The sequence below is a fragment of the Paroedura picta genome, chromosome 2 (assembly GCF_049243985.1).
Source record: "Paroedura picta isolate Pp20150507F chromosome 2, Ppicta_v3.0, whole genome shotgun sequence".
Lineage (NCBI taxonomy): Eukaryota > Metazoa > Chordata > Lepidosauria > Squamata > Gekkonidae > Paroedura > Paroedura picta.
The window spans coordinates 28,766,197-28,785,668 of NC_135370.1; the positions used below are offsets into that span (position 1 = coordinate 28,766,197).

The 19,472-nt window shown below is 41.2% G+C and overlaps 1 protein-coding gene across 5 annotated transcripts in view; it reads left to right on the forward strand.

Moving 5' to 3' along the window:
* The window catches only part of NCKAP1 (NCK associated protein 1), a 71,834-nt gene that overhangs the window by 10,132 nt on the left and 42,230 nt on the right, over positions 1-19,472 (forward strand). The window contains exons 2-4 of one of the 5 annotated variants that reach the window (XM_077319526.1): positions 2,218-2,235; positions 4,627-4,737; positions 14,391-14,483. In XM_077319526.1, coding sequence (XP_077175641.1) covers positions 2,218-2,235; positions 4,627-4,737; positions 14,391-14,483 — 222 coding nt within the window. Of the gene's footprint in view, positions 1-2,217; positions 2,236-4,626; positions 4,738-12,617; positions 13,537-14,390; positions 14,484-19,472 lie in introns of those variants that run through there. The other 4 variants (XM_077319527.1, XM_077319529.1, XM_077319530.1 and 1 more) reach the window with 4 other exon arrangements.

Here is a 19,472-nt window from a genome sequence, read left to right on the forward strand (position 1 = left end):
GAATGAGGCTCTTGTTACTTCTCATTGGCTATATTGAGGCCTTTGCTGTCTGCTAAATGGTAGACCTCAGTCTTTGATGTAGTCAGCAGCTTCAGTCTGCAGAGACCTACTTAAAATGTGCCAGGGGGTAGCATGTCCTACTAAAAAAAATTCTGTGTTTGACAGTTATAAATCTCTGAAATAGACCACAGTTATCTTTTAAAGTTTCCTTGCATTTCAGCAGTGCTTTGCCATGTATTTAGGGGTACCAGGTTTGTTTGTTTTTTAGAAAAACAAGTCTAAATATCTAGAGAGATATGTTTACGTGTTTTGTGTTTATTAGATTTTTAGACCACCCTCCCAGCAAGCTGGTTCAGTAAGAGAGCTGCTTAGTTTTCTGGGTCATGGCCATTGGACAATGGCATGACTATTTTAAGATAAAATGTTGTGCCTCATTTCATCTGAAATCTGTGTGTTTTCCCAATAATGATTTCTCTATAGAAAATGCTTGACTGCTCTGACAAATATATAGCTAGAATATTACTAGCTCATTAAATATTTATTAGTTTATTTACCTGTTTTTATTATTGTATCGGTCATTTGTGTCATATCAACATCTTAAAGGGTGGTTCTTTACTCGCTTAAAGCTTGACTGGACAGTCACAGTTGTTAATCATCACAAGCAACTAATTTGCAAGTCTGTGTCTGGGAATTTCTATCACACTCTTACATTCCTCAGTCATAAAGCTGACGGTGACCAAAAGTCTAACTCCCCATCTCCCCCATCTCAACTAATGCAGTATAAAGCAAACGCAGGCAGGCTATTCAGAAAATGTCTGAACACGACGGTTATAGTATTCATTGGCATTCCCAACTGCACGTGAGATTTGGCCGTCCATGGATACAAGAGAAAAAAAGTTAGCATGTAGCACAAGAAGATCTTACAAATGAAAAGCTTCATTTTCCTACTGGAGAAAACAGATGAGTGCCTGAATTTAATCATACCTCCTTTCCCGGAGTGTACTTTTTGTTGCCATATATCAGTGATTTACCTATCTGGCATAGAGGCAGTAATAAACATGGTCTTCGTGGTTTAAGATCTCCTAGATGTAGTTTAAGATTCTATATCCTTCTCTGAAGCTCAGAGTCAACACAGCATTTCTGGGAAACTGTTACAGGAAAAGGAATCATGATAGTTTTACCCAAACTTGCACCCTATCTCTTGGCATCACACCTAGCTAGGGTGAGCTCTAGGCTTCCTCAGGAGGTGGTGGGTTCTCCATCTTTGGACATTTTTAAACAGAGGCTGGATAGCCGACAGGGAGGCTGATTCTGTGAAGGTTCAAGGGGGTGGCAGATTACAGTGGATGAGTGATAGGGTTGTGAGTGTCCTGCATAGTGCAGGGGGTTGGACTAGATGGCCCAGGAGGTCCCTTCCAACTCTGTTATTCTATGATTCTGTGAGCCATGTGATGCTCACCTTTAGATTAGACTATCTCTATGCAGGACTTTCCATGAGGCTTTTCTGAGTCATCATGTGGCTGTGCAGGTCCTCACAGGGACCCAGTGGAGGACGCATACAACACCAGTGCTCTCCCACCTACATTGGCTCCTAAACTGTCTGGGACTGGCATATCTACAAGGCCACAGTGGCTGTATTCTGGTTGTTGTGGTCTACTTTTCTTCATGTTTACTGATGTATATATTACTGTAACGCCATTAAAAATCGCGGGCAGCTGAAGAATGCATTTTCAGAAATCTGCTTGGAAGACCTTGCCTGAGGGTGGAGGATCTTTGCAAAGTTCTTAGCCTTATAGCGAACTGTAAAGTCAGCCTTAGAATTATACTTCAATGACTGATTGTTCATTTGTTTTATTCTTGGCTACCATTTCTATTTCAGGTATGTAACATTTCACTGATAGTTGCTCTCCTGTCCTGGAAAGTCGCATGTGCTGTCTGCCGTTAACGCCTGTCCGCACCCCCAACCCCCACCCCTTTGCCTCAGAATGATTGTTTGGGGAGCAGATGCGATGGGACATGCTTTACTCACCATACGAGTACCCCAATATGTAATAGCGGTAGAGCCTATCAGAATGTTTACTGCTGTCCGCTCGAAACAATGTTGACTAATATTAGAATTTAGCTTTAACTTTGCAGAATAGTCTCAGTTTGTATTCCTGAACGTTGTGCTTTTGTTTATGTGTAATTTTCTCTCTTTTTGTTACAATGCTTCCCCAGCAAGGACAAGTATGGAAGGTTTGCAAAGCTTTTTCACCTTCCCTCTGCCCGCTTTTGCCCGCTTTCAGATCAGTCTCATACTCCATGACTTCTGTCTCGATAATCCACAGCTGTAGAAAAGTCAATACATTACCATCCTGGTTTCCCACAATGTTGTATAGAAATGCATAGCATGTTACAGTTTGCATGCAGCACCAATTTTCTATTCAGGGAGAATTTTGTACCTAAGGAGAGAGATACCAGCATGGAAATTAAACAGTTGCACAATATACGTCTAACTGAATAGCTTTGCTTCTATATATCATCTCTGGTAGTTCAACTGTGTTCTTGACCCTAGTTTTTGCGGGTTAAAGTTTTGCACTTTTCTTAGAAGTTCACCAGAGATTAGTTATTTGGGCCCAGATTTTCTAAATTCTGTAATGGCTAATTTTCACAGTGATGCCATTTAACAGAACAAAATCAAAGTCCGGTAGCACCTTTAAGACCTACAAAGATTTATTCAAGGCGTGAGCTTTCGAGTGCAAGCTCTCTTCCTCAGACTATGAACTGCTGTCATGAAGGATATTAAGCATTGGTAAAGTATTAATATCCAGAGAGTTAGCAGAGTGCCTTAGTATGGCAAGTAACACAGTGTGAGGCAGAGTGCATGTGGTCAGAAAACAACGTTCACCAACGTGGTACTTAACTAATATAAGAACTATTAATGAAGAATATAATACTACATACATAGAGGTAAAGATAAGGTCCCTATTCTAATCTGAATAGCTGGATGGAGAAAGATGCTTGAGGCATCTCCCTTCCATCATGTTGCAGGCTTGAGAGATAGAGGAGAATTTAACAGAATTAGTCCATTCCTTTGAGATCATTCTGAAGTAGATAAAAGTTCTCATCTCTGGCTTAAAGCAGAGATGCTTAACGCTTAATTCGGGGTCAGATGCCACCAGTTTTTGACCCAGGCCCATTAGTGGCAGTCTTGCAGTATTTTGATGATCGTTCCACAGCGAATATGACCAAGCAAGCAACTCCATTCAGAAATGAGAGGCCATTGTCCTTCTCAGCGGATATGGAAACAGTGTATGGTGATTGGATTGTTCCACCTCTAAAATGTCTGGTATATGTACCAACAAGGGTCAGATTCTTCCCCGACCACCTACCACTCTGATGTTAGCAGATCACAAAACAATGAGACTGGATACCGGTATAGCCAGTTTGGCGTAGTGGTTAGGAGTGCGGACTTCTAATCTGGCATGTCGGGTTCGATTCCACACTCCCCCACATGCAGCCAGCTAGGTGACCTTGGGCTCGCCATGGCACTGATAAAACTGTTCTGACCAAGCAGTGATATCAGGGGTCTCTCAGCCTCACCCACCTCACAGGGTGTCTGTTGTGGAGAGAGGAAAGGGAAGGTGATTGTAAGACGCTTTGAGCCTCCTTTAGGTAGAGAAAAGCGGCATATAAGAACCAACTCTTCTTCTACAGCTGCAGACCCAGTTTCTGTGACGAAAATAGTTCTGTGTAGGCCTGAGTATTTTGAATGTGGCTCTGAGGTCAAAACAAATTATGCCTAAGTGATAATTTTTTAAAAGGATAATTTACTTAGAAGAGCTGGATTTTTTGTATCCCGCTTTTTACTTCCCAAAGGCATCTCACAGCAGCTTACAATTGCCTACCCTTCCTCTCCCCACAACAGATGCCCTGTGAGTTAGGTGAGTCTGAGACACCTCTGAGAGAACTGTGACTGGTCCAAGGTCACACAACTTGATTACATGTGGTGGAGCAGGAGATCAAACCTATTTCTCCACATTGGAGGCTGCCGCTCTTAACCACCACACCAAGCTGGCTCTCAGTTCTGTTTCAGTGGAACATCTGAACTTGACTTACTTTTTTAGAAGGAGGTACACGTGGATTGTTTAATGTCCCAGAGAGAAATTATAGAGGAACTACGTTAATTACTGATTGCTTGGTTCTTCGGAAAAGAGACACAATAATTTAACATCCCCAGCACTGTCCTCTTGAGATGCTGTGATAAAGGGTTTTTTTTAAAACAGTTTATTAGCTTCACTAGTACATGGCGGGCATTAAAGGCAAACCTACCTACCTCACATGTTGGCTAGGGGGGAAAATCTGCCTCTTCTTTTAGGATTGAATTTCCCCTTCACAGCTATTCTGCACTAACTGCTTTGAAACTTTCACACATTTTCCCCCAGTAGGAGCATCTCTGTCTCCCATTGTGTAGCCCCACTCTGACAATCCCTTCTCATTTTTCACTTGTCCACTCAAGAGCTCAAGAAATCTTCCTAGTTTCTGACTGCAGATGATTTTTAAATTAGAGCTCTCTCTCTCTGTGTAATTATATTTGTTGATAAGAATATATATTTTAATTTCTTTTCCCCCCATTTTCCTCCCTAGGCATGTGGCGACCCAAAAGCAAAACCCTCCTACCTTATAGACAAAAACCTGGAATCAGCTGTCAAGTTCATTGTCAGAAAATTTCCAGCTGTCGAAACACGCAACAACAATGTAAGTCATGAGACCACTGTGTCATTATTGGGATGTGTTAAAGAATTGGTAGCCGTTAGCAGTTCTTCTGCTGCATTGAAGTACCGATCCCCATGAGCAGAATATAGTAGTGAGTAGGGTTGGGTGCGTCGGCGCCTGAAGAGGCTACTTGCTCCCGATGCAGCCAGAGCTGTGCCGTGGGGGGAGGCAGGCACGCACAGGCACGGAGCTCTGCGCCTGCATGTGTGTGCCCTCCGATGCCCGCACCTCCCGTCACCCCCCCCCCTGCAGCGCAGCACTGGCTGTGTCAGGAGCGAACGGCCACTTCGGGCGCCAAAGCACCCAACCCTAGTAGTGAGCCTCTCTGGTAGAATCTAAATGAAAGATTGATCATACACCAGAAGCAAATGTGGCAAGTGATACTTAGATTCAGAGTTTCCCATTGATACTGGAATGCTAGAAAAAAGCATCTCATATCTCTTGTAGTAGTCCAGCCCACTTTGGAATATGATTGCTCACGCAGTGCACGGCAGTGCTTCTGGATCGAAGTTGCAGCACGAACTTTTGCTAGACGTCGAATAGGAGATGCGAAACTGAACGTAAAGGATATATTGTGCAGTGAGTTGGTGTTGCTGACAGGTTATTATTAGCAGATCTTTTTAGAATCACTCCAGTGGTTTGAAGTATCTTTAATAGAAATCTTGATAGAACACATGAGGTTGTAGAGTTGATATGTTTGAGGTATACTCACGTGATCACCGCTCAACTTAATAGCATCAGATCTGTTCTATTATTCCTTTGAGCGCTGCAAGAAGCCTTAAAATGCTCATAGCTGAATTCTGATGAGGGTGCAGAAAATGCAGTGTAAGCTAGCTCTTATCTCTCTCTAATGGGAAATCAAGAGGAAGATATTCTTACATGTTTGTTTTTCTTCTCAGAGGTAGAAAGGGGAGGCAGGTAATGGGCTTGTGAATTTTTAGCATGTTGTAGTTCACATGAGTGCTTGAGAATTCCAATTTCTAGCAGATTTAATTTGCTTCATTTATTTTTGAGTATTCCTCCATTTTTCCCCTATGGTGTCTCTTAATTGTCAGAGTTAAAATTTCTAGTGCTTTATTTCAGCATTACTAACCACCAAATCTCAGTCACCCCAACAGATATGTTTTTAAAGATTGATTTTAAAAAACACATAGATAATAACCTGCACTTCTAGTTTTGTATTTTTATATATGTTGAAGTACTATAATTCAGTTCCAAAGGGATGGAGTCTCTAAATGTTGTACATCAAAACATTATTATTTTTGGTGGTGGCTTTGCTTTTTTTGGGATATTTACCTTTGTATTTCAAACAGATTGGTATTGTTGCAATTTTTTTCTTTTAACATGACACTGCTAAAAGACAAACACATGAAAAGAATTGCTGTTTAAAAGTTATAGTTCTATGATACTCCACCCCGCTGAAACCTCTTTCAAGGGAAGTTTTGCTATAAATAAAAGTTCGCTTTCCAAAATCACTGACCCATTCTCTGTTATATATTCAAGCATACCAACAGTTGGGTTATTAGTAAAATAAAATAATAATAAAGGTAAAGGTAAAGGTATCCCCTGTGCAAGCACCGAGTCATGTCTGACCCTTGGGGTGACGCCCTCCAGCGTTTTCATGGCAGACTCAATACGGGGTGGTTTGCCAGTGCCTTCCCCAGTCATGACCGTTTACCCCCCAGCAAGCTGGGTACTCATTTTACCGACCTCGGAAGGATGGAAGGCTGAGTCAACCTTGAGCCGGCTGCTGGGATCGAACTCCCAACCTCATGAGCAAAGCTTTCAGGCGGCTGCCTTACCACTCTGCGCCACAAGAGGCCACAAAATAATAATACACTTAAGTTAAATCATGATACACTTCTGGCACTGATAGGATGTTTTCTTTAGGAACCTTCAGAAATGTACAGAAAAAACTTTTGGCTTCCTTGTAGGTTGCAGCTGCCTCTGCATCTACAGCAAAACTTTGTTATGGGATAAATTGAAGCAGTTTTCTCTTTGGTTCCTTTGGGGGAAAGATGGTGGAGGAAAAGAACTAAATTACATAATCAGGCATTTACTGCAGTTCTGAATCCCAAATCTCCTTTTCAGATATCTGCCAGAAGCTACGTGCATATCTCTTTTAGTTAACTATCCTTTTCTGTTTATCAGTGGTGACTTTTTGCATTTCCTGCAGTAAGCCTATTAAAAGACAAATTAAACAAGAATCCTATTTCCAGATGTTTAATAAAACATAAATAACGGAGACCTCACAAAATAGGAAACATACTTTGCTTTCCTCAATCGGATGGAATCACCCAGAAACTTTGTTCCTTGTTTGTCTAAAAACCTGTAAAGATTCCTACAGCGGATTGTAGTAAGAGTCATGATTGGCAACAGAAGACGATTGGTTAGTAGTAGAGCAGGGATAGCCAAACTGCAGCCCTCCAGATGTCCATGGGCTACAATACTCATGATCCCCTGCCAGCAAATGCTGGCAAAGGTTGGCAGGGGCTCATGGGAATTGTAGTCCATGGACATCTGGAGGGCCGCAGTTTGACTACCCCTGGAGTAGAGGGTGGGAACGTTGTAGCTGTCAGTATTCAAACTTCTTCAAATCACTACCATAAATCTCAACATTTGTCCGTCTGGTGTAGAAAAAAATATTTGTTTCAATTTAAAATGGTAAGAAAAATGAACCATTTTTTAAAAAAGTGTCATTTGTGCTGCTCAGTATGTCTCAATGGCATAATGCCTTTTTGTATGCACTCAATTTTGGTGGGCTGTGAAATGGTGAGAATGTTTCTGAATGAAGTTTTGATCAAACCTACTGAAAACAGTTTAAATAATCATTGTGGCTAATTAAATGATCTTTGCTTAGCCTTCCTATATTATTCTGTTCTGTAAGCTATTGAATGCTGATATTTTACTGTTAAAAGTGTTTCCTCATAATCTTCTGCTTAGCATTTTGTTTAATGTTAGCGGTCTCTTCTGTTGCTTCTTGATTTTGCTTCTTATTAGAAAACTTGGTATGATGAGTTAGGAATGCACCTGCTGAAGTTTGGTCAGTGATGCCAGGAGAATTATACCTGTGTCTTGACTTGAATGTAATTATACTCGTGTTAAAGGCTTTGGAAATAACATCTTTAGCTGCTTTTGGACTTTAAAAACATGCTAAATGTGCTGAAGGCAGGTATTGCAGTGGAAGGCTCTGCCCTCAGTCTGTGTGCCTGTTCATTTGGAGATTTGAATGGAATCTGTAATCATGTGGGAAGAGTCCTACACATTATCAGTAAATGCACAAGGCCTCTGTACACACCTTCAAATGAATGCACATGGGTTGGGAGTTCAGAATTGAATGTCTGTGCTCCTAACTAAATTATAATGATACAAGTCAGTATAATTCAATACTTGTGAAGCTTCTGAAGAGGTATATCAGGGGTAGTGAAATTGCGGCCCTCCAGATGTCCATGGACTACAATCCCCTTGAGCCCCTGTCAGCATTTGCTCATGGGAATTGTAGTCCATGAACATCTGGAGGGCTGCAGTTTGACTACCAATGAGGTATATGTTTGGCTTAAGCCTTTCTGAGTACAATGCTAATATTTGAAGCCATTTCTCTCAGTTTAGCATCCATTTGTTGGAAGGGGTGGATATTATTTCTACAGAAGTATGGTTGCAATTGTTCTTATTTGGGGGTGGAGAAAATATTGCTTGGGGGAGGGTAATACAGCTAAATGATGAAAATTTAGTTCAGGAATAAGCAGTTTAAGAATTTACTTGGTCTAATATCTCATGGAGTTAGTAGAGTACCCAGACTGTTCCAATACTTCCTTATTAAAAATACTTTATTAATATAGTAATAATAATATAATAACATTATTTTATAGCTTGCTCTTCCCGATTGGTTCAGGGCGGGTAACAGTAAGAGTGTATACATAATAAAGTTACACTGATAACAATTAAACTTTTCAAATTAAATTATTAGTTAAATTATATTATTAAATTTAATTATTATATTATTAAACCACCTCCTTTAGAGTCTTGTAAAGGGGAACTTCATTTCTGCTGGGGGGCTGGTGTTTGAGGATGGTGCATTACTAATTTTGTGAGGAAGAAGCCAGCAATGTCTCTGTCTTAATTTCTGGGCCTCAACCGTAGGTCTGGTGGAACAGCTCTGTCTTGCAGGCTCTCCGGAACTGTTGAAGGTCCCGGAAGGCCCTAATTTCATCAGCAAGAGAGAGTGTTCCACCAGGTTGGGGCCAGAACCAAAAAGGCTCTGGCTGAGGAGGCCAGTTTTATTTCTTTGATCCTTCTCATCCTAGTCACATGAAAATCTGAAATGCAATGACTGAGGCAGTTTAGACTATGGACCGTTTATGAACTGGATAACTCTGTCATCTCAAGGGATATTAAGCTTTTTTTCTGGCAATGTATAACTTGCAACGTAGCATTATGGCTTGGATCCTACAGCTCTGTTCCCCTAGTGATGGTACTTTCCCCTAATGCAGAAAATGCAGGTGAAGATGTTAATGGAACAGATCTGCGAGATGCAGTCCAATTTCTTTAAGTATGAAAATCTTGCAGATAAATTTCTTTTTAAAAAATCTAATCGTTTTTATTTAAAAGTAATATGCTACATATTACAGAACTACTTTTTTCTTAAAAGCATTAAGCTGCTATTTCATAATACAAAAAGAAGAAAAAACTTTTCCAGAAGACAACTTAGAAGAAAAACAAAGGAAGAAAAGATCCATAATATTACATCATTATAATATCACATCACATACCACATACTGCAGTCTCCATGTTTTCCAGCATATGAATTTACAGTTTATAACTCAGTTATTTCTTTCCATCTCATTTTACTGATCAGTATAGTCTAAGATAGGACTTCTGAAGTCTGATGTTTTTCTGTTGTGCATCAGATATGGAAGTTTTGCTACAGCCACATATTCGTATATTTTAATTGACCAGTCCACAAGATCTGGTGGAGTTTCCTTTTTCTATCTTGATGCATATAAAATCCTTGCAGCTGTTACCATAGACTTAACCAGTTCACTATAGTTCTAATATTATTTACTATTTAATAACATACATTTTGGATCTAATACAAATTTAAGGTTCAGTATCTCTTGTTGTAGATAACTTTCTTGTGAATATTGGTGATGGTTGTCAGAACCTGCATGGTCACAGATCATTGTATGCAGCATGATAAATCTTTATCCACCCATTCTTGAGTTCAGGGTTGAGATCCAAATGGATGCTAACACTTGCTTAAGAGCTTGCATTACTCAGTTGCATTTTTTTCAAAAGATTAGGATTTGAATAATCAAAGTCCTGTTCAATAATGAAACAGAATGCTGTACAAATTACAAAAATTGCTGCTTTTTCTAGTCCAGGGGTAACCAGCCTTTTGTAGAGTCTGAGGGCACCTTTAATGCCTTTGATGTTGCCAACCACAAAATAGCTATCATGGGGCAGAGCCCCTCCCCCCAGAGGAATAACACATAGGAGATGAGGGGGTACCACATGGGCACTACACTGGAGACTTCTGCTTTAGTCTCCTACTGCAAGTGAAGTGGCTTAAGCGATAGTTTTGATTTCCTGAAAATATATGTTCTGTGCCATTGAGATAATTGCTTGTGTATGCGTCAGCTGCCACACCTCACCTGTTAAGTGTAAAGCTTGCTCACCTATATTCATTGTATGTATAATATAAAATAAGCATCAGGCTTTTATGCTTAAGTCTGTGTTAATATTCTCTGCTTATACATTCTTTTGGCAGTGGTGTGGGGAATTCTGTAAACATGGCCTACTCATTTACACGCTTGCCACCATTCTTGTATAGAGACACAGCCAAAGAGAGAGAAACACAGCTTTCTTGGGTGCATCTTGTGTTCCAGGGTCTTGAATGAACCAGCCCTGTGTTTTCTTTCCTAAAACACAGATTCTCCAGTCATTAGAAACTGGGCTGTGTGGAGAGATTGCAGGTGAGGGGGACCTTGCTCCTGTGTGTGAGAGATATTCGTATGAGTAATCCTGCCTCTTGCAAAGCTGGGGAGTAAGAGTAACACTCTTGCTGTTAGTACCGGACAGCACCCATGAATCAATAAAAAGGTCCTGAATAGGGTAAAAAATTGTTTGTTCTTGTCATCTTGAAAATAATTTCTTTGCTGAAGAGCATAGTTTTGCATTACCCAGCGTTTCAAGTTTTGTATGGTTTAAGATTCAAAACAATGAAGGCCTTCTTTGCTAGACTGTGTTGTATAAGTGAGTTTACCCATAACTCGCTTAATTGTTCTTTGATTCCGGAAATAAAAATAGACTGGAGGGCTTTTGCTTGCGTGTGGATTTACAGTATGGATTTTGATTGTGTTTAGGAGCATCCCTAATTCTGCTTTAATTCCGCTTGCTAATAGTTCAGCAGTGGAATGGGCTGCCTAAGGAGGCGGTGAGCTCCCCCTCGCTGGCAGTCTTCAAGCAAAGGTTGGATACACACTTTTCTTGGATGCTTTAGGATGCTTTGGGCTGATCCTGCGTTGAGCAGGGGGTTGGACTAGATGGCCTGTGTGGCCCCTTCCAACTCTATGATTCTGTGATTCTATGATTCTAGTTACACCCACTGCCAAAACCACATAGACTTGAGGCAGCATTTCAGCATTAAATGTGAACTAGTGTCACTGCCACAAGATAGGGCCAGCCTAACACTTGCAGGCTTTGAAGGTTCAACTTTTTGACATCCTTTCGATGTCCTTATATACAAGTATAGTAAGAATTCTTATCAGTAGCTACTAATTGAATTTTCTGTTCCTACTTTCCCTTCATCAGAACGGTTCTTTTGATGCTGTCCCGAGAAATTGTACATGTATCGTGTATGCCAGTGGTTCTCAACCAGGGGGTCGGGACCCCTTTGGGGGTTGAATGACCCTTTCACAGGGGTCGCGGCAGGATGAGCAGCTAGGCGGGGGGGGAGCGCTGCCATTGTTGCCACTCCTCCTGAAGGCGCCCGCCAATTTATATACAATTTGTAACCAATTTATATACAATAGCTCTTCACGTCATTGGTCAGTTTCGGTTTAATTTCTGTGAAAGAACACTTGTATAGTTTTATGGTTGGGGGGTCACCACAACATGACCCTGTATTAAAGGGTGGCAGCATTAGGAACGTTGAGAACCACTGGTGTAAGCTATAAGACATATGCCAGGAGATGTACTTTGCTGTACATGAACGAGGGTAACTTAAAATAAATAAAGAAAGATCAGGTGTTGTCTGCGATGTTGTATGCACCTTGTTATACTTGAGCCCTGTAAATTTTTCTTTGTGTCCTATCCACAGTTTTCTTCCAGTTCCCACAAAAGCTGCTTTGTGGTTAGTGTTCTGTTCCTGACACCCATGGATTTTTTTTTAACAATATATGTTCTTTTGAACAGTCAGCGGCCTGGATCCCACAGCGTGCGGGTGGAAATGTTCCGTTTGCACAAGGCCTTCTACAATACCTGGCATTTTCCTGTCTCTTAAAGTGCTCAGAAATGGCTCACAAAACATCTTGTGCAAGCAGAAAAACTGTGTTTCACATAGTAAAAGGAGCCAGCCCAAGAGGGCGTTTTCCAACAGGGACTTCAGCACATGTGGAAATCTTCCAGGGGATCCCAATCAAGTTAGCCTGAAGGGCCTGCAAACAACGTTTATGGAAAGAGGATATTCGAGACAAACTTACGTTTTCTGGTCTGAACAGCCAATTATATTGTAGCCTGTTTCCCCATAAATATTCTAGCGAGCGTTTTGAGTTCAGTGAAGGTTAAGGTGACCAGATTTTAACATTGGTAAAGCGGGACACCATGGACCGGGGGGGGGGGGGGTTCTTGATTAAAGATTTGGTCTATATGGAGCAAAAAGTTTCATAGAATGCATAGAACGCAAAAATAGTATTGTTTTATAGAGAGATAGAGAGATAGATAGAGATAGAGATAGAGATATATAATTTCAACATAAGTACAATTTGCCAGGTACCCCCAGATGTCCCTCCAAAAGTGGGACAATCTGGTCACCTTAGTGAAGGTGCTGTATAAAATTATGCAAAATTGTGCAAGGTAGAGATTGAGGAGCTAGGCAGCACAAAAGAGAGGAGGGGGGAAATGTGATTATTGTTATTATTATTATTTTTACCGAAAGGTTTAGATGCTGTCTGCAAGTGTTTATTGGTGAGATTACCTCCTATGGACAAAGTGGACCTTTACATCCATTTGTACGATGCTGGTGGGGATTGTTCTGAATGATGGGATAAGGAGGAGTGGGTTCTCTTAAATACATGGTGTCCACCGACCTTGAGCAGCCACCTGTTTCTAACTGCTGGTGTATAGGTAGAATTGTGAGCCTGAATGACATGGTTCTCAGACATTTTGCGCATTGAAAAGTGTTAACCGTTTTAATTCACAACGGTATAGAACGTTAGATGAAGATGTTCTTCTCTCCACTACTCTTTGAATAACTTACTCTTCTTTCCTGTTCCTCTGAGTAGTTTGCAAAAATTAGTCATCTTAGCGTTGCTGAAAATTATAGTGTGAAAACCTACCTTTCTGTCCCCTCAAAATTTCTTGTATTTCATGTTTCTCTCTCTTCCATTTCCTCACCAGTGTCTTTAACACGCTAGCCTCTCTACTTTTTTTTCTTCGTTTCTTTTGTTGCTTGTATTTTAATGTATATTGTGTTGTATGGAACTGAACCGTTACTGTATTTTATGTTTGTATCTATATTTTATTTTGCATGCTTAACGTGGCTTTACCTGGATATTCTTTTTGGTAAGTTCTGAATTTAAAAGCATTATTGGTTTTTTTCGTAGTAAAATCTGTAAGCTCTTCTCGTCACCTCTTTTTCTCACCTCAAGAAATCTGTCCTTGTTTTCATCATGCTGATATGTGCTCATAGGACTGTTTGGCTTTGACTAATTATTCGTAGAACTAATATTTTCAAGTAGTTTTTAATTTTAACTCTAGCTCTTCTAACTTTGGCGCTAGTGCATACTAATAAGCTGATAGCCAGAAGTAATTAACAATAGTTAGTTATGCGGTGCAAGTACAGCCCACCCCTGGTGTACCCTGAGGGCTTGTGTAAGACTTGAAGGAGTCTTCTTCTCTGCTCGTGTAGATAGACAGGTATGTGCAGAACTCATGGCTAGCTAGTTGGCTTGCTTCCTGCTTTGCTAGGCCAGAACCTGAATTAGAGAGGGAGGCTTGGAAAGGAAGACAGAGCAGGGGTAGTCAAACTGCGGCCCTCCAGATATCCATGGACTACAATTCCCAGGAGCCCCTGCCAGCATTCACTGGCAGGGGCTCCTGGGAATTGTAGTCCATGGACATCTGGAGGGCCGCAGTTTGACTACCCCTGACATAGAGGGTGCCAACCTTCTGTTTAGTGCTTGCACCTGTCGTAGGAAGCAAGCAGGACTTCTTGGGTTCTACTGGGAGGGAATTTGTCCCATTTAAAAAAAACAACAACCACGGGGAGTACCTTGTAGTAAGCATTTGATCATAGTAAGACGTATGGAAAACCAGATTTGCCAGCTGCTTGCAAGTAAGATAACATTGCCTTTTAAAATTCAACACATTTGCTTCTAAGAGCTGTGTTAGTATATGTGTGTGTGTTTCATTTACAGCAACAGCTTGCTCAACTGCAGAAAGAAAAATCAGAGATTCTGAAGAATCTGGCTTTATATTACTTCACGTTTGTTGATGTTATGGAATTTAAGGTAAGGAACCTCCCCAAGGACAGAGGAGGATGGGACGTCACAAGGAGTTCCCATCCAGTGTCAATCAGTGCATGAAATGAAAAGCCGTGCAGCTTGAGTGGTGTCTCCTTCAAAACTGGCTGCTTTCTGCACTCAAACGGTTTATCAGGGTTGCCACTTTCTGGAAAGTTAAGGAAAATTAGGGAATTGGATATTGGTCAGGGGAATAGGTCAAAAGTTAAGAAAATATGATTAAGGTGCACTTTTGTAAGGAATACTTTTGAAATGTTGCTGCAAGAGGACTATCTGTCTTTGTAATGTTTTGGGGTAGAGAAATGGCAGAAAACAAATGGAATGGAACCATACAGACATACTCCATATGAAAATGCTTTGTTGACTGATGATTGTTAACAGTAAAACAGAATGAAATGAACTTTTATGAGATAGCAGTAGAGAAGCTAACTGGCTTCTTGCAATTTTTTTTGAATTCAAACAAATAGGAATTAGGTTCAGTGGATTTGAACGTAGGAATATTCTGATAGGCCAACAAATTGTGCATTGTTTCTTCCAATCATGTCATAATACTACTTGAAGCAATAAATTTAAGATTGTTTTAGAAATCAGAAATTAAAATGTTAATTTTTTTTTTTGGAACAGGTTAGGCTCTTTTATAGCGTACTGTTTAGCATCGATATTTTTGTTCTACACCAAGGCAATTACAGAATTTCTGTCACTAAAGGAACATTAGACATTCATTTTCTATAAAGAAGGCAACAAAAATAATCAACAAAAGAAAAATAGCAAGCATGTTTTCCATGACATTCAAGAAAGCAGTAATTTCCAGTTCATTGAGCATTTCGTAAGCTCGTTTCTTAGAGGCCCTTTGAGGATCTCAGCATGAAGCCAATAGTACTGTTTTATGTCCATGTAAAATAGACTTCAGACTTTGCACTGAAGTATCAGAGGTTTAAGTCTGTACCCTTAACAGTTGGCAGAAACTGTGTGGTAAAATGTGTGCCACTGAACTAATGGACAAAAATAGGACTTATAGGAAGCATTTTGGGGCTCAAAGAGGGTGGGATTCTGAGTCAATTTGACTCAGTCTGGGACTTATTGAGGACACCAGCTAGCTGCAGCACAGGGCAGTTACACAATTACATATAACCTACAAATCTGGAATAGAGCATTTCTATAAGTTCTAAATTTTCCTTACTTACAAGGTCTAACATGCAAGGTTTTTAAAGTTAAGTATTACGCATGTGTTAACTGGCAATTTTCTAGACTTGCACACCAAATGTGAACAGCACACAACTTCATGTGTTAAGGGTGGGACAGGAATAATAGGTGGGGACGGGAATAATAAGTGATGGAGCTTTTGTCTCTGCTAAATTACAATTCCAAGCTTGCAAATGAATTTGTGACTCTTGGATTTCACAGAGAACAAACCACTTCTCCCTCTGAGGTGGAGGACATCTTAGTGTGTGATTTCCATCACTCTGTAAGGGAGGCAGAAACAATTTTCTTCCTGTTTACTTTGGTGAAAGTCATCTAGTCCTCAGCTTGTTTCCTGCCTCGGTAGGGAAAACAGTGTAAATTTTTCATCTTAGCAGACTTCCAACTTAAACTGAAAATCCTTTTCCTCTAAATTTTTATCTTCTACTTCATGCTTACCTTTTCTTCTGAGCTTTTCTCTCTTATAGCTCTCTTTGTGATCTTGCTAACTCCCATCCCAGCAGGGGACTCGCAGTACTTCTCTCTGTGAAGAGGAGGGCATCTTGGAATGGATGATTCCCAGAAATTGCTCAGGGAGGCAGGACTAAACTCTTCAACTTCCTTTCTCCTGGGCGGGAGTCACCCCAACCCAGTTTGCTTCCTTCCTGGTTAGGGAGAGCAGCTTTCGAGCACAGCTCTTAGCTCTTTTTTATTTGCTTTTTTCCAAGAGCGATTTTGTATCTGAAGGAGAGTTTCCTGACCTCTCCAAACTGTTCCCCTTTCTTTTTATGCCTTGTTTCACACCTTCCCTCTGCTGCTTCTTTTGTCTGCAGTTTTTTCCTCTCCCCCTCTTTTGTGGAGGAATGTAGAAGACAGTGGCCTAGCAGCGAGCTTCAAAGGCTCTCAATGGACATAAAATAGATGAATTTACCTGTGAAAATGGGAGACCCCCTCCCCCTTCCTTTTATGTCTTGTAAAGAGAGCTCCCTCACTAAGTCTAGCCCAAAGGAGTCTAGGTGTTTTGGAGTTGTCTTGGTCTCTGAGTTGTAATGGTGCAGAAAACTCTTTAAAAATCAATGCACCTCTTGTGGGGCGAAGATGATCCAAACTGATGAACATGATCCTTCACCAGCTACTCAAGAGAGAGCCAGTTTGGTGTAGTGGTTAGGAGTGCGGACTTCTAATCTGGCATGCCGGGTTCGATTCTGCGCTCCCCCACATGCAACCAGCTGGGTGACCTTGGGCTCGCCACGGCACTGTTAAAACTGTTCTGACCGAGCAGTGATATCGGTGGGTGAGGCTCTCTCAGCCTCACCCACCCCACAGGGTGTCTGTTGTGGGGAGAGGAATGGGAAGGCGACTGTAAGCCGCTTTGAGCCTCATTCGGGTAGGGAAAAGCGGCATATAAGAACCAACTCTTCTTCTTCTTCTTCTTCTTCTTCTTCTTCTTCTTCTTCTGTTGGGTGATGGGTACAACATCCCTTCTTGTAAGGCTTACCAGTTCTTCACCCCTAAAGCTCAGGGGAAAGGGCATCAAAACTTAAAGCAGCATTGTGGGGGGAAATCCTCAAAGCATTGGATCCATCATCCAAATTAGCCATGAAAATTTATCCATTGTCACATCCTCATAATCAAATCAAATCAAATACCTTTATTTGCATAATCATAATAAAACATCTATATAAAAGACAAGGTGGTTCAGATCCCAGATCACTTGGAGAAAATCCTGTGAAGGAATTTTGCAATGCCTTCAGTTATGATCTGATAAGAGAAAGTGCTCTATTGTTGCAGGACTGTGAATCTTGCTCGCCCCCACGAGAGGAGTTATGAACCGTTCTCTGAGATGGTTATGTTGCTCACAAAAGAGGAGAACGTTTTCCACTGACTCGGGTTTCTTTGCAGTACATGGGCAGAGTCCGTTGGCATATTGGATTGCAGTGTACCAACCTTTGGGCACTGCAAGGTTCAACCTTGCTAGCATAAAAAATCGCTTCATGGAAGGCGATTTTAAAGATGTAAAGTACTCCGGGATCCCTCTTGCTGGGGGATAGATTAAAAAAAAGATGGGAGAGCATGTTCTGCGTGCTCCAGCAATAGTGTTCTGATAGTCAATATCCAGAATTTGTTGCCTGATGGTATTGTAAGCTTGGTTCTCTTCAGGGTTTTCTAAAAGCTCAATAGACAGGCCTATAGACTTTAGTTTGTTGTTAGTCTTCACGAACCAGGGTGATATAACATCCTCGGAATCTATAGAGTTAACTTTGACTCTCAGATCCAGGTCATAATGGATCCAATCCAGGCCGTGTTCTCCACCAGATCATAATGCCTCCTAATCCACCAGTTAAGAATGACCAAGGACAAATGCAAATATGTGCCTCAACAGTGTTCAAAATTCCCTTCCCTTTCAATCTTGGATGGGGAGGTAATTTATAACCCTAGTCTCATTGGGCTCCCTCTTATCCACCTTCAGCAATGGTGCCCTGTAGACCTTGCTCTCCTGTATCTGCTCTGAGGAGAGAAGACACAGCTATTGATTCTGACGGTTCTGACACATTCTTAGACCAGATGAAAAGATCTCCTACAAAAGTATGTATGGGAAACAGATGATCCATATGGCCCAGTCCCCTGAAATAGAAGTTGTTACATCTGAACACAAACCAAAGGATAAATTATTTTGAGTCACCAGACATTATTGCCTTTCCTGAGTCACTGGGCATTATTTCCTATATTTAGAGGGGATTGAAGACATTACACAGGAACTGTGGCATAAACCATCTACCTAACCAACCATCTAACTCGTGTAGAAGAGTGGAACATTTCTATAGAATCATGAAGGAGCTCTTTAAGCATTTAACAATGCACCCTTCACTATCTTCTCTGCTAACAGAGGAAATGCAGCTTAAAGGCCATCAGACTTACAATTCTGTTCCTACTGATAGAGAAGGAAGAAAGCTGGTTGTCCTGGGAAAAAAATTATATTCTTCCTCTGTATTAGGCTTTGAGATTCCCAACTATGATACCATCATGGCTGGCTACCAGCTTTTCTTGTGGAAGAGGCTGTTGCCATTCCTGGATCTTCTGGTCAAAGATAAGTGACCTTTTGCGAAGGACCTTCATACTGAGGCCAGCAAATTCTCCAAGCAGCAGATCAATGCTGGTCAAAATTCAGTGGAATCTGTGGCATGGGCCATGGCAAGTTTGTTTGTACTCAGTCTATGTTGCCTGTAGAAACCAAGCATAAGATCGAGGACTTGCCTTTTGAGGGTTTGATGCTTTTCTCAACAAGGACTCGTGAGGCACTGTCCCTAATGAAGAAAAATAAGCAGACAGCAAAGTCACTGGGGGTCACTGTCCCTAATGAAGAAAAATAAGCAGACAGCAAAGTCACTGGGGGTCGCAACTGGGCCCTTCCCAATCCAAGCAGAGGCTGTGTGGCTCTAATCATTCTTTAACCCCACTCATATCTCTTCTCTGGTTATCATCTGTTATGCTTCTAATGGTAACTGTTCTGGTTCTTTTCTCTGTTCTATTTCTTCCTGTTCCTGGGCTCATTAGCCAATAAAGTGACCAAACTGAGCCAGAGTGATTCCCACTGGGGAGATAGGAAGTGGAAGAGTGTAGTCCTGCCTCTCTTGAGTAGCTGGTGAAAATCACCCATGATATCCTTGTAACCTCAGAGCAGAAGGGACCCTCACGGTGAGCATCCAAGCTTCTGTTTCCACAAAGTATAGTTTGCAAATGGGGTTGTCTGCTCCTGAAATTTTCAGAGAACACGCTCTGGCTCCCCCTCCCCTGCCC